Source organism: Thermothelomyces heterothallicus (genome assembly GCF_042370625.1).
Source record: "Thermothelomyces heterothallicus CBS 202.75 unplaced genomic scaffold P884_scaffold_6, whole genome shotgun sequence".
NCBI classification, from domain to species: domain Eukaryota; kingdom Fungi; phylum Ascomycota; class Sordariomycetes; order Sordariales; family Chaetomiaceae; genus Thermothelomyces; species Thermothelomyces heterothallicus.
This window is the reverse complement of record NW_027192567.1, coordinates 1,313,674-1,328,299: the sequence shown is the minus strand read 5'-3', so window position 1 is coordinate 1,328,299 and position 14,626 is coordinate 1,313,674. Positions and strand designations below refer to the sequence as shown.

Below are 14,626 nucleotides of genomic sequence, written 5' to 3'. Positions count from 1 at the left end.
GTATCATGATTTTGGAGGTGATTCTGAGTGAAAGAAAGGTTGGGAAGGGATGAAAAGGTGTACGAGCTTCGGCTCGAATTAGTAGCGTGGAACGAAATGAGTCCGTCTTAACGTAAAGCCGCTGCGATGAAGCGACAAAAAGATTTCAAAACGAACCTGCCCAGACAAATGTGGAAGAAAAAAAAAGGCAGCCTCCTTACCAATGTTGTTTGATCCTTTTTGCTCCCATTGCTGCTGCTGCTGCCCAGAGCGGAATTTGCCGAGGCGCGCGAACAGCCGCCCAAAAAAAAGTCGCGTCAGTGCTGTTGCTGGAGCTCCCTCATCAAGCAGTTCTGGAACTTTTTGTCCATCGCCAAGCGAAAACCCAAAACCAACCTCGCAACAACACCTGCGCGTTGCCGATCGCGACGGACCGGCCATAATCTCGACTGGGCCGATGCATTTGCATCTGATATGTGATCAGAGTGATATGCGATTCGGCCAATTCGAGCAAACCGATTGCTGCTTCTTGCGGGCGTCGACCGATTCGATCTGACGCGCCTCTCTCTCTCTACTCTCTCTCCGTCCCAGCAAACGGCAGCGCCATTACTACAATCGCCTCAACCCAACCAATTTCGAGCGGACGAAGCAAGATCGGAAGCGACTCACCGCCGCTGCTGCTTAAGAAAAAGACAAGTGTGGAATATAACCGAAAACAATATAACCAAAAATGTCTAAACCTTTCAACTTCCACATCCCCTCCTCCAACAGCGTCTTCGGTTTCAGCCCGGACAAGAACCGGGAACCGCTCCTCCCCTCCACCCCCGACCGACAAAAGAGCAACAAGACCAACCTGTTCCAGCAAACAACGACGAGCAACCGCTCCACGACCCCGGCCGGACCCCCGCCCCGGGGAGGGCGAGCGGACGACCAGCAAGATGACGACCATGACCTGTCGACGGCGAGCTTCACCCCGGCCGGCGCGCCGTCGGCCAGCTACCTGGGGAGCTCCATCCTGAAGGGCATCTCGTCGACCGCGAAGGATGCGCCCGCGAGGGGCCTGTTCACCTCCGGGGTGAGCGGCGCCGGGAAGGGTTCCGCGTCGCCCAAGGGCTTGTTCACCGGCGGCGGTGCGGGCGCCGGTAAGAAGGAGGAGGAGGGGGAGGAGGAGGAGGAAGAGCCACCGAGGGGCCTGTTCACAGGGATCGGAGGCGGGTTCGACACCGCTGGCGGGTTTACCGGCACCGGGGACGTTAAGAAGAAGAAGAAGAACCTGTTCTCCGGGATCGGGCTGGGCGGCGCGCAGCAGAGGCGGAACGTCCCGCTCGGCAGGTCGATCCGCGGGCCGGGCCACGCGAGACAGCCGTCGCGCCTGAGCCGGGCCGTCGGGGTGGACGAGCAGGACGGCGAGAGCCCGAAGCGGACGACCGCCCACGGCCAGGGCAAGACGTTTGGGGTGCCGTTTGATGACGATGATGACGACGTCGACGATAAGCAGAAGGAGGCGGCCGCGGCAGATGGCCCCGGAGGAGGCGAGTACCAAGGAGGAGGAGAAGGGGAGGAGGAGGAGGAGGGTGATATGTGGCTGGATATGCCGTCGACTGCCGAGACCGAGGCGGACCAGCCGGCGGCTGGGGAGGTGTCGGATCTGTTGATGCTGGCAACGCCCGCGGCTACGGAGCGCGTGCGGCGCGAGGCCGAAGACATATTCCGCGCGTCGTCGTTCCGGGCCGGCGGGACCGCGCGGAGGAGCGAGTACCGCTACGCCGCGCTCGCCAAAGACGCGTATCAGCAGATGGGCACTGCGCCGGTCACGGAGCCGCCGCAGGTCATTCTGGGGACGGAGGATCTGCTGTCGAGGCTGTACGACGAAGGGGTGGGCGAGGCGGAGGACGAGCAAAAGATGGATGACACCCTCGCGACGGCCGCGGCGCAGCTGGCTGCTCTCTGGAGGGAACACGTCGACGAGCTCCCGCGCCCGACCGAGGATCATGCCGCCGAGATAGGGCCCGGCCCGCACGCGACCCCGTTCGAGAAGGCCAACTACCTCGCCAACCTGGCGCTGCAGATCCACCACACCCGGTACGAGGAGGGCGGCCTGATCCGCGCGGAACCGCTCCCTCAGACCCTGTTCCGCTGGCTGAACGAGTACCACGACATGTACGGCAGCCAGGTTGACGACATCCTCCGGCACCGGCCCAGCCCGGCATGCCACTCGCTCTTCTGGCAGGCCGTCTTCATCGCCCTGCTGCGCGGAAAGGTCGGCGATGCCGCGAGGTTGCTCGACCAGGCCGGCTGGGGCCACGTGCGGCGCGGCCAGCGCGGGGAGTACGCCTACGTCGGCCAGGCCCTGGAGAACGTGCAGCGCGCCGTCGACGAGACGATCGCGGTGCTGGAGAGCTGCCCCGGCTTCGACGGCAACTGGGAGATCTGGAGCAGCGACTGGACCCTCTTCCGCGTGCGAGCCCAGGGATCGCTCGAGCACCTCAGACGCTTCGCCGAGGGCAAGGACAGCGCGTTTGGCGCATCGGCCTTCTCGGCATCGGCCGCCTCGGCTCAGAGCAGGCAGTCCATGGCCGGCCTGGCCAGGCGCGCCGAGAGCCAAGTGCCGTGGGAGATCTACGAGAACCTGAACATTGTCTTCGACATTGTCCTCGGGCAGCGGGGCGCCATCCTGGAAGCGGCGCAGGACTGGCTAGAGGCCACGGTCGGCCTGTTTGGCTGGTGGGACGAGCGGGCATCCCAGACGGAGAAGCCCCTCTCCACGTCCCAGTCCCTGTCGCGGTCGCAGGCCCTGGTCCTCGCTTCGGCGCCTGCCAACTCGGAGAGCTATCTCGACCGGCTTGCGCGCGCCTTCCATACGGCGGTAGAATCCGACTTCCACTTCAACTCGCAGAACGCGGTCGAGATCGGCATGGCCTGCGTCTTCGAGGACAACATCAAGGGCGTCATCGGCCTGCTCCGGGGCTGGTCGCTACCCATCGCCGCCGCTGTGGCCGAGATTGCGTCTCTGGGCAAATGGCTGCCGCCTCACCGGCCTTCCGGGGTGTACGGACTGGAGGACCTGGACGTGGACGACCTGGAAGTGCTCGGCATGGACCCGGGCGCCCCGGACGAGGTCGACGGCATCAAGGACAGCACCCTGGTCCAATATGCCCAGGCGCTGGCTGACTACGAGGGCCTGTCTTCGGTCCAGGACAGGTCGGGCGCTTCGAAGGACGGCTGGGAGCTCTCGATCAGCGTGCTCGGCCGCATGGACTCGCCGGAGCGGTCCGAAGAGATGGTGAGAGACCTGGTGGAGCATCTGGTGCAGCAGCTGCACGTGGACTCGAATGCGACGGTGGACCGGTTGTGGTTCTTGTTGAATGAGCTCGGCATGATCGAGTTTGCCGAGGATACGACCGAGGTGAGTTTGATTGCGGCGGCGGCACACTCATCGAGTGTCGGCGAGCGACTGACCGAGTTCCCAGACCTACGGAGACATCCTCGCCCGGGATTCCCACCGCTACGGCGAGGCCATGTGGTACTACGCCCTCGCCCACCGACCAAACAAGGTCCGCGAGGTCATGAACCTGCTCATCTCGTACTCCCTCATCCAGTCGACGGCGTTCCCGCCGGCCAACGACCTGGACGACTACCTCTACAAGCTGCTGAACGACCGCAAGAACACGCTGGAGCAGTGCGCCAGCCAGGACATGGAGGCCGCCGAGCTCCTCGGCAAGATGCTGAGCGGCTACGCCTCGCTCCGGCAGTTCTACGACATCCGCGACAACGAGGACGCGCTGCCGCACGCCACCCCGCTGTCCCGCCGCAAGCAGGCCGCGACGGCGCTCATCAGCGTCATCGCCAGCTCGGACGACAACATCCGCGGGGGGTTGTACGACCAGACGCGCGACGGCATCGTCAGCGAGGACTTCTTGCTGGCCCTGCTCGGCGAGGCCCTCGTGTTCGTCTCGGACCCGGACAACACCAACGTGCACCACGGCCAGCTGGCCGCGCCGGTCATCACGCTCGACCAGATCGACGTCCTCCTCAAGGCCATCGAGGACCTGCAGGCCGTCGGCAGCCGGGTGTACAACGCGTGCGACGAGTTCCTGCAGCTGGTGCTGGCGTCGGCGCCGGGCGGGCTCAAGGGGAGCACGCCGGCGGACCTGCTCAAGAAGAGCGCGGGACCCGGCGGGTCGGGCAACGCCATGCTGGCGGGCAGCTCGCTCGTCGCGAGCCAGCTGCAGCGGTCGCTGGGCGGGACCGGCGGCGGGCTCGGCAAGGTGGCGGTCAAGAGGGGGTGGGACTGGCGGTCCGAGGTGACGGCCAAGACCAAGGGGGAGGACATCATGAAGAGGTTGCGGCTGGGACTGGCCAAGGACTTGGCGGGCTTGTGGCTGGCCGAGGCGGATGAGATGGTTTGGTAAGGGGTTAACAAAAAAGGGATTATTACCTCTTTTTTTTTTTTTTTTTGAGAAAAGAGTGGCAGAGAGAGCGAACGTCTTTTTCAGTCGCGGATTTATACCGGACTTATCTGGACAAAGGGGAGGGTTTTAAAGAGGGAAAAGGGAATGCTAGGTGTTCTAAGGTTTAGAGATCGGGAGATTTTACGGGTGGTTGTAATGCAAAGGAAGTTAAGTATGTATATTGTTTATTATTGTTTATTCGCGGGATGGCCATGAAGGCGTCCTGAGGTTATTTGCAGATGCAGGTTGAGTTGGCCCCTTTAACTCCTTTTGTGTTCCCCTTCTTTCTTGCTTGTAGTTGTTTTTCTTCCTCCCTCTTCCTCAAACCCCTGATGACTCACTCATCGGGTTGAACCGACACCGACGACCACAACAACCGACCTACTCGACGTACATGCCGGATCTTCAAAAAAAAAAAAAAAAAAAAAAAAAAAAAAAAAATAATCACAGAGGCACCTTCTACTCCAACCACCCCTTCTCCCGTTCAAAGACGTCCTTCCACGACTGGCCCTCGGCGCGGCGGAACTCCTTCGCGGCGACGACGTCCTTGGCCCCAAAGTTGCCGTACAGGTGCGGGCAGCCGTTGGTGCCGTCCACCTCGTCCCACTTGACGCTGGACTGGTCAAAGTTGGCCAGGCGCAGCTTGAGGATGTAGAAGGAGGTGAAGTCCTTGAAGAAGAGGTCTGCTGTGATGGGGATCTTTGAATGTGTCACTGTTAGTTTATTCCTCCCTCCTCTTTTTTTTTTTTTTTTTTTTGTTTTATTTTTTTTTTTCTTTCCAAACTTTCAGGGTAAGGGTGTGTTATGCATACCTGCCACGAGGCGCTCAGATGGACAAAGCCGTCTTGCCGGTCGAGGTCCGAGAGCGGGTATTGCTCGGGGATCGGGTCCGGCGGGGCGGTCGGGGTGATCTTGTAGACAAACTCCGGGAGCGGGTCTGGAGGAGGGGGGACGGGCGCCATTCTTGTTTCCGTATTTATCTGATAAGACTGGGGTTGGTGGCTTCCTTCGGTGGATTGTTGTTGTTGTTGTGTCGCTGCCGGACTATAATAATAGTTGTCTTTACCGTTTGAGTATGGTTGGCCCAAGAGATGAGAGTAAGATTGAGTGAGAGTGGGTTGAGGGGTTCGTCCTCGCTCGACTTGACAACGACTCTGATCTGACAAATCACTTGAGTGCGCCACGTCTCCCCACTTCTAGCTCTGCGTTAATTATCCTGGGCATGTTTCTTGCTGTGAAGCCGCCTGAGAAACATCTCCTAACTCTACAAGAAAGGGGTTAGGAGGCTTTGTCATGTGTAAACACCAGCCTCTAAAAATATCTAATTGAAGCACCAACAAACGGGTTAGATCCCGGAGTGGTGCGTAATTGAAGGCTGAGTTCCCCATTGGTATTTCTTTGTCCTTTGCGGCACACATAGGATAATCATGTGGCTTTAGCAACGATTTATTTCCCTACCGGCCCAGGCATTGAGGTTTCTGCTTTGTAGCGGGTGAAGGAACTCGAACCACCCCCCCCCCCCCCCCCCCCCCAAAAAAAAAAATAAAATAAAATCAAAATCCGGGTATTGAATTGAGACCCGACAATGGCTGCGTCAAGGTGGGTGGATGGATCACCCATCGGTTGAAGCATCGGATTGAAAAAATGCGCGATCCTGCTGAGGAATCGAACCTGTTGTTACGCTGACTGTTGGAGCGTCTCGTCGCTTGAAAGGGAAGAGAGGGTCGGGTAATCCTTGTGACATGTATGCAAACCTGACTCTGGAATCATCACGTAATGGTCGTTTTTGTAAACCATTGACAAGAGACCCCACTCGGATGACGGCGAGATGGTCCTCTAGGAGCCTCCTGCTGACGAACTGCCGAGCTACGGGACGGTGGATGCTAGGAGACGAGCGAGCACTTGGAGCGCTTGGCGGGTGGCAGATGCCGTGAAATCGCCGAGAAGAATCATGACCCCTCGGGAACCCCACCTGCCAGGGCGGGGTCAAAGTGTTCCCGAGAGATGCAGGTAGTGGCAGCTCAGCTTCTTCTTTTCCCAGACCAGACCAGGCCGAGAGACCAAAAAGGAGGGGACGAGCTTTTTTTTTTATCGAGTTGTTCAAGCCAATCTGACCGGTTCTGCTGTCAATCGTTCCCGACACCCAAAAAAGATTACCATCCAAGATGGCATCGACAGTAGGAAAGGTAAGAAGACTGAGATGCTGCCGTGTGATGTCAAACCAGCAACCCCGCACCCGCGCCCGCCCCTGGCAGCTCAAGCAACCTGCGCGCTGTAGTACCCTGATGGCCTTTCGCTAACCGCATCCCACGCAGACCATCACCTGCAAGGCGGCTATCGCCTGGGGCCCCGGCCAGGAGCTCAGCTACGAGGACGTCGAGGTAGCGCCGCCCAAGGCCCACGAGGTGCGCATCAAGATCGAGTACACCGGCGTGTGCCACACAGGTAACGACCCGCCCCTCCCACACGCGCCAGCTCCTCGATGATGAACACTGCACACCCCGGGTTGCGCTGCTTGCGCAACGTCGATGGCACCTTGATGGCCCGGGCTGGTCGGGCTGGTCGGCTGGTCGGGCTGGCTAGCGGAATGACTGGCTAACTAAACCTCTTTGTCTACCGCAGATGCCTACACGCTCTCCGGCAAGGACCCCGAGGGCGCCTTTCCCGTGATCCTGGGACATGAGGGCGCGGGCATTGTCGAGTCGGTTGGCGAGGGCGTGACCAATGTCAAGCCGGGCGACCACGTCATTGCGCTCTAGTAAGTCAATGCAGGCTCCCTCCGTCTTCACGATCTCTTCATCATGCCCGCTAACCGCCGTTCCCAACCGGGGAAATGAAAACGAAAAAAAAATAGCACGCCCGAGTGCCGAGAGTGCAAGTTCTGCAAGTCCAACAAGACCAACCTCTGCGGCAAGATCCGGGCGACGCAGGGCAAGGGCGTCATGCCCGACGGGACGAGCCGGTTCCGGGCCCGCGGCCAGGACATCCTGCACTTCATGGGCACGTCCACCTTCAGCCAGTACACGGTGGTGGCCGACATCTCGGTCGTGGCGGTGCAGCAGGACGCGCCCATGGACCGCACCTGCCTGCTCGGGTGCGGCATCACGACGGGCTACGGGGCCGCGCGCATCACGGCGGGCGTCGAGAAGGGCAGCAACGTGGCCGTGTTCGGCGCCGGGTGCGTCGGCCTCAGCGTCGTCCAGGGCTCCGTCGCGCAGGGGGCCGGCCGCATCATCGTCGTCGACGTGAACCCGGCCAAGGAGGAGTGGGCGCGCAAGTTCGGCGCCACCGACTTTGTCAACCCGACCAGGCTGCCCGAGGGCAAGAGCGTCGTCGAGCAGCTCATCGAGATGACGGACGGCGGGTGCGACTACACGTTCGACTGCACCGGTAATGTCGGTGTCATGCGGGCCGCGCTCGAGGCGTGCCACAAGGGCTGGGGCCAGAGCATCATCATCGGCGTCGCCGCCGCGGGGCAGGAGATTTCGACGAGGCGTACGTTTTTACCTCTATCCATCCTCTCTTCCTCTCTTTCCTCTCTTTCCTCTCTTTCCTCTCTTTCTCTTTCTCTTTCTCTTTCTTCTTTTCTGTCCCCTTCGTGTCCGAATCGGCGCACAGGGAACGCGAGGGCTGACAAAAACCATCCACAGCATTCCAGCTCGTCACGGGCCGCGTATGGAAGGGCAGCGCCTTTGGCGGCGTCAAGGGCCGCAGCCAGCTTCCCGGCCTGGTCCAGGACTACCTCGACGGCCGCCTCAAGGTCGACGAGTTCATTACGCACCGCAAGACGCTGGCCCAGATCAACGAGGCTTTCGACGTCATGAAGCAGGGCGACTGCATCCGCGCTGTCCTGACCATGCACGAGTAGGAGGATCCGCGGGCCGTGTTGTGGGAGGTGTAAGCGGCATGTGTAGCTTTGGTAGCCAGAAAATCAAGCGGCTTTCCCAAGAAATCTGCAAGAATGGCGAGGTCATGTGGTGGCTTCGTCTTGTATCGCCTAGTCGGTTGGGATGGTGTCCAGGCCCGGTGTGTGTTGACTGAGAGGACGCGTGAGGAGGGGTGAGCACGAACCACGAACCACGAACCCTTCGCGATCTTTACGGGTGAAGCAAGCGCCTATCACCATTTATGCAGTCAGATCGGACGGTCCCATGCAGCTCGCTGGCTCATCTCGCCGGCTGTTCCTCTCGAGCCAGGGTACGGAAGCAGAGGACAAGAATTGTGCGCGTACGTAAGGTACAGTAAGTGGTCAAAAGTCTGGGACCGCCCCCACATTTCCCAGCCACCTACATTTTTATTACCAGACTTTAATACAGGATATCTCAATAGCCATAAATTGTATAGGAAAACTATTTACATTAGATAGTAGCCCTGTCTCTAAGCTTCAATATTTTGTATACCCCCCCCTGGCTTTTTTGACTACGGCTAGCCGACGTGGCATTCCCTAGATTAGCTTGTCAATTAGCCCCTGATCAATAGCCTACCACGCCTCCCGTAGGCACTTGGTAAACTCTTTAATATCTAGCCTGTTCTGCCTTAAATTCTATAGATCTGGGAACATCGTATATAGCCTCCGTTTAAGAGCTACCTATACGTGTTTAATAGGGTTTAAATCAGGGCTATATACGGGCCATTTAATCTAGGAAATCTTCCGTGCTAGGAGCTACTATTTAGTCGATTTAGATATATAGATAGGAGCGTTATCTTACTAAAAATGCCAGGTCTTATTATAATAAGGTAGAAGGCCCTCTTCTAGAGCCCTCTAGTATAACTAGGCTATATAGCTATAGCGTAGAGTACTTAGATCCCTCTCTATAATGATAAGCTCACTCTGACCACCTACCTATATTACCCCCTATACTATAATAGTAATATTTGCCTATATATGGTTCTTTAAGTTGATAAATCGGTGGTCGTACTTCTTAGAAGGAAAACGGAATACCTAGGTAGTCGGATTTGAAGTGTTATTCTAATAGGAACACTTATCGGAAAAGATAGTCTAAGATCATTAGAAATATCTAATAGAACAAGTATATTATATTTAACTTACCCGTATCAGTTTATCTATCTTTCTAAGCTAATCATATATAAAGTTATACCGATCTTTCGTTACCTCCTTTGACAAGGGAATCCTCCTTTTGGTATACCATTTCTATAGATAATAGGCTCGGAGGTATCGTCAAATAGTTAAAGGTGATACTTTCTTCCTAACCGCATTGATCAGAGCCTTCTATGCCAGGCGTCGGTTTTTCTTGACTATCAAAAGGATATACCATTTTTCCGAACGCGAAAGAACCTCTAGACGGCCACTTCGAGGTCGGGAGTCAAAAGTGTAGTTAGATTTCTATAGTTTAATTACGTGGTAGATGGCATATCGAGATACGCCAAAGAGGGTTACTAGGGATCGCTCGCTTTGGCCAGTAGCTGCAAGGCTGCAAATAACCATTCGAATATGTAGGCTTAATTCCTGGTTTGGCTGGTGGTTTGCCATCAATTTGCGTATAAAATCGTGTAGATTGAGGGCCATATCGTTGAATTGTAGGATGTTGAAGAAAAGGTAGGATACGCGTGGGTGTCGCGAAACGCGTTTAAGTGGGTGGGGTGGTCCGGGATTTTTGACCCCTGATTGTAGGTAAAGAGTGGCATCGGGTTCCTTTGGTGTTGGCGTCCCTCGACTTAGTACCGACGACGGCCGTTCCATATCCGCCCGCTGCCAAAAGAAACCCCGGAACGAGTCCGAGCGAGGGCCGTCCGGAACGTTTGGTGTAAGTCTCCCCAGGCCGACCGGGGATCTGATAGGTATACATACATAACTATATTCCGTACACATACGTACATTAAACAGTGGCCTTCTTCTGGACTCGCCGAGACACGACAGATATATGGGAACAACGTGCCACCGATTCCGTAGTGTAACCCTGCCGGTCCAGGGCACCTCATTCATTGGAGGGCGTGGCCTGGATCATGAGAGCGTGTGTGCAGGCTGAATCAGACTGCTGCTGTCTGGAATGCAGAAGAACGCTGAGGTGAGACGTGCACGTCGGCTCGGACGGCAAAGGGATCATGATGGTAGGGTAGGTAGGTAGTACGGAGTTATATCCCGTATAATGATCAGCTGCTACACTCCTCCAGTGCAAAACGCCTCTGCGGGGTCCCCCCTGTCCAAATATCTCTCTAAGTTTGGTGTGATAGTTCTGTTGGGTGGTTTGCGTGGGCGATGCAGCGGGCACAGGGGCCTGCTGCGGCCCGCCCCCCCCCCCCCCCCCTTTTTTTTTTTTTTTTCCTTCTTCTTTTATCCCTTCTCCCCCGCTCTTCCCCTTTGCGGCTCCGGAGGTGGTAACCGAGTTTGTTCCGTCTTCCGCCAAGAGCGCCGGCGGCCTCGGCTTCTTCGGGGCCAGCCGTGCTTGACCACTCCCCGTTCTGTCTCCTCTCTCTCATGCCGGCTGAAGGTCTGGCCGCTTGGGCCGGTCTGCCTGTCGTGACCCATGCCCTCGGCGTTTGCATTGACGATGAAGAAAAGGAGGGAGGGGGCCAGCCGGCGCACAGCGGGGACGGGTTGGGAATGGGAGGACGATTCCCCAGCAACCCGGGGGGGGGGGGAGGCGAACGGGTGTCTTGACCCGCGAGTGCTCGTGATCCAAAAACTCGGCTCCAAAAAAACTCGTTTCAGCGCACTAAATCTGTGTACCCAACTACGTATGTATGTAGGTGCACTACGTACTTATCTAAGTACATACCTAGATACGTAGCCACATACCTACTACGCAACTACACTACAATAGCATGGTGGAAAGTTCTGCGAGGCTAACACGGGCGGACGGTCTGTGGCGGTCTGGGGAGGTCACGATAGCGTCACTATTCAGGCACGGTAGGGGCCTCCCATGGTTGACGGGGCAATGACGTGCACTTGCCTCTGCATCGAGAGCTAAGTTAAACTGGGTTGTGTACGGATTACTTGGTAGTACTATATGTGTGTACAGTAATCCGTACATAGCTAAAACCTGTACTACCTATAGGTAATGAATGCACCTGTGGTTTCGGATTGGGATGACACATGCAGGACGGCTTCGGCACTACGTGATCGCATGCGCGCGACTTGCAGGCTGTTTTGGGCTTTGATTCAAGATTGGGGATCGCTATCATGGTATCAATTGTCTTGGCTGCGTCTTAGGAATGATGGGGCTTCTGTTGGCCTTGATTTGGCCCAACCGCAACGCCCCTTACCCGGAAACTGTTGCTTAAAAGACCCGATCTTGGAATTCCTTTCATGCCAGACGGTTATTTCGAAAGGTTGGAGAAGAGGGGGGGGGGGGGGGGGGGGGGCAATCGATTGTTCTTGTTGTCAAAGGAAGAGACGGGATCGACGAAGCACCTCAGGCCGAAGGGGGGGCAATGACGCGACAGAGTGGTTGCCTAGTGCTCTATTAGGAACGAGCCTTCCATTACAAGGACTTAATCAGGCAGTCCCCACGACGTATGTATCTGATCGCGGCGCAAAACACTCCTGAGCCCCTCCCGCCCCTGCTTGCAGTTGACTTCCCTCAATGACTTGCGTTTAGGGGTCCTCTGCCCTTCTGCGTGCAGCCCAATCGGGTTGCGCTGCAGTATCCGGAAAGACAGGACATACATCCCGGCCTTTTTGCATCCCTTTGCCGACCTCCTGCAGCGGGCCCGACCTGCAGCTCTGGAGATCCGTTGTCCCACGTTGCAGACATCGGATCAGTCTTGCGTCAAGTAACAGCACTACCTACTACTATACACAATTCAAATCTGCATAGATACACACATAAACCGGACGCTCTCCTCCCTAGGCTGTTGATCGAAACAGCCAACTCCCAAAAAGGGTTGGCGCGTCGCTGACCAACCGCCAACATGACCGCTCCTGATTGTTGAGCATTCTCCGGTGCGTCAGGTGGACTGCTTTCTGGGCATCAAAAAAGTCGCGCCAAGATTGGGGGAGCAGCATGCGGCTGTGATGGCCCCGGGTGGCCGACGGGCCCCAGCCATCGTGGGCATCATGGCACGCGATAGCAAGGGGAGCCTTGCGCCTGCGGAGGGCCAACCCGCCACGCAACAGGGCGAGAGGCCAATTGCGCAGGCCGTGCTGGCACCAGTGCGCCCATTGTATTCCTAACGAAATCCGTAGTACTCCGTATGTATGTACAGTATTGGATGTACGGATTACAACCGAGTTTCGTTGGATTGTAGGTACGAAGTACTACTAACTAGTTAACTACGTACAGTATCAGAGAACGAAGGTATGCATGCACTTGATACGGATTACGGATTACATCCGTACCTTTGCCGCCCCCCCGGGTCGCCTCACCCGGTCCAGCTGTCCAAGGGCTTCCAGTTCATTCCAGTTCCGCCCGCCCAAGTCCGCTTCTCGTCGGTTGGCCACCACCTTTCCAGGATCATACACCACGTGAGTGCCTTGGGTATCTCTCCTGGGAACTGGGGACCGGCCTCCACCAGGGCGTCCTCTTTCGTCTTTAAAATCCCGTCGGCCCATTCTTCGCCTGCTCGTGTTCGCTTGGTTCCTTTCCCTTCTCCAATCCGCGACTTATCGCCATCTCGCCATCTCGCCATCTCGCCATCCAACTCGCTGGCTTATTGATTAATCAATACGCCGACACCGGAGAGCGACGGTTGCTTATCTTGCCGTAACCACCATCCAACGCCGTAACCGAATTCTCAAACCTCTTACTTTACCATCGTCTGTGTCCCAACAGTTCAACCCGTCCTAGCAATTCCAACCCACTTCCGCCCCATCACCGCAGCCCACCATGGCTAAGGTCAAGTGCTCGTTCGAGGACTGCAAGCTGCCCGCCCAGCGCATCGTCGGAGACTGCAGCTTCTGCCAGGGGTCGTTCTGCAAGAACCACCGCCTGCTGGAGGACCACAAGTGCCGGAACCTCGAAGACGTAAGTTGCCTCCCAGCGCCGTCGCAGTGGTGGCTCGTCGGCCTGTCCGGGGTGCTCGGCGAGGACACGCTGGCTGACCTTGTCTCCAAGTGCAAGAGGGAAGCCTTTGAGCAGAACGCGAACCAGCTCAACAAGGAGCGGACGCAGGTCATCAAGACCGCCTAAAAGTTCGAAATCGGCCCGACCGCTGGTTTTAACTCTTCTTTTTCTTCTCGACCGACGAGCAAACCCCCCCCCGCCTCGTACGGAACCCGGCGCCGGTTTCACGACGGTTTCACGCCAGCGACAGGACGAAACCGTCCTTTCTCGACGGAGCGAAAGCAATCAGTCCGGTAGCCTCTTCTTTTGACTCGAAGAGGAGGAGGCTTTTGGCGCCCTGCAGCGCCGATTCCTACACGGAACGGGCTGCTCGCACACACCTTTTCCGATTCACACCGACAAGCAACAACAACAACATCACACATACCGCATCCGCAACTGGCAACGTACCCTTGCCAAGGCACGGGAGGGGCAGGAATTCTATGTCGGTTTTTGAAATTTTGTTGGCATGGCGTTTAGGAAATGGAATCTAGCGCGCTTACCCCTCGCCTGAATTTTGGGCAGGCCAGGGGCCCAGGAATTTGGTTTGATGGAAAAGAGATATTTACCATACACATGGCCCCGGGGTGCTTGTTGGGTTGGCCTCCGCCGCCGAGCTGGCGGTTGGTCAGGTAGATGGAAATAGACATCCTTAACTATCGCCAGCATCCACAGTATTGTGACAACCGTTTGAGCTTTCCGTGACACGACCAAGCGATTTCCTCGTACCTTCAGACCGGGGGACCGGCGTAGACTCTTTTTAGAACGAATCCGAGTGTCACTGCAGTACCCCCAAGAACGATTCGTGTTTATGACCCTGGCCACTCCCACCCTTGGGCTCTCTGACTCATAGGCCAATTTCGGGCCAGTTCTCCTCTTCATTGCCTTCCAATATCCCATCCCGTCTTGTAACCGCAATTATCTTCTTCCATAGCAGCTATCCTTTGGCTCAATTGAGGTCGGCACATAATATCCGTCATGGCCCTAATTTTCCTTCCAAATCGATCACCCTCCGAGCCATGAAAATTATGAAACTCATCTCTCCAGATGTTTGACTTCTCTCGTCAAATTTGCCGTGCAAAGTGTTAGATGCGCCTGCTACAGCCCGTCAATAGCTCTTCCATCCCCCTACGTCCCATGCAGAAAGCGAAGTTTCGGCGGCTGCCAGTGGGATGGTAGGTAGTTTCCCCCCTG

The 14,626-nt window shown here is 56.8% G+C and overlaps 5 protein-coding genes across 5 annotated transcripts; 3 read left to right on the top strand and 2 right to left on the bottom strand.

The window, feature by feature from the left end:
• Nucleotides 1-709: 709 nt before the first annotated feature.
• On the top strand, nt 710-4,391 carry P884DRAFT_268451 (uncharacterized protein; the record flags this gene model as incomplete). Its single annotated transcript, XM_069442198.1, has 2 exons — nt 710-3,385; nt 3,450-4,391. The coding sequence occupies 2 exons, from the start codon at nt 710-712 to the stop codon at nt 4,389-4,391; spliced, it is 3,618 nt and encodes a 1,205-aa protein (XP_069299487.1).
• Nucleotides 4,392-4,889: 498 nt separating this feature from the next.
• On the bottom strand, nt 4,890-5,392 carry P884DRAFT_195495 (uncharacterized protein; the record flags this gene model as incomplete). Its single annotated transcript, XM_069437912.1, has 2 exons — nt 4,890-5,129; nt 5,243-5,392. 2 exons carry the CDS (start codon nt 5,390-5,392, stop codon nt 4,890-4,892), a joined length of 390 nt encoding a protein of 129 aa, XP_069299486.1.
• Nucleotides 5,393-6,595: 1,203 nt separating this feature from the next.
• P884DRAFT_276353 (chaperonin 10-like protein) lies at nt 6,596-8,298 on the top strand (the record flags this gene model as incomplete). The annotated part of the gene is made up of 5 exons (XM_069442950.1): nt 6,596-6,616; nt 6,746-6,875; nt 7,053-7,188; nt 7,285-7,925; nt 8,081-8,298. 5 exons carry the CDS (start codon nt 6,596-6,598, stop codon nt 8,296-8,298), a joined length of 1,146 nt encoding a protein of 381 aa, XP_069299485.1.
• Nucleotides 8,299-9,774: 1,476 nt separating this feature from the next.
• P884DRAFT_276352 (uncharacterized protein) lies at nt 9,775-9,957 on the bottom strand (the record flags this gene model as incomplete). The annotated part of the gene is made up of 1 exon (XM_069442949.1): nt 9,775-9,957. The coding sequence occupies one exon, from the start codon at nt 9,955-9,957 to the stop codon at nt 9,775-9,777; it is 183 nt and encodes a 60-aa protein (XP_069299484.1).
• A 3,259-nt stretch (nt 9,958-13,216) lies between these two features.
• On the top strand, nt 13,217-13,519 carry P884DRAFT_276351 (uncharacterized protein; the record flags this gene model as incomplete). The annotated part of the gene is made up of 2 exons (XM_069442948.1): nt 13,217-13,354; nt 13,445-13,519. 2 exons carry the CDS (start codon nt 13,217-13,219, stop codon nt 13,517-13,519), a joined length of 213 nt encoding a protein of 70 aa, XP_069299483.1.
• Between the last annotated feature and the right edge of the window lie 1,107 nt (nt 13,520-14,626).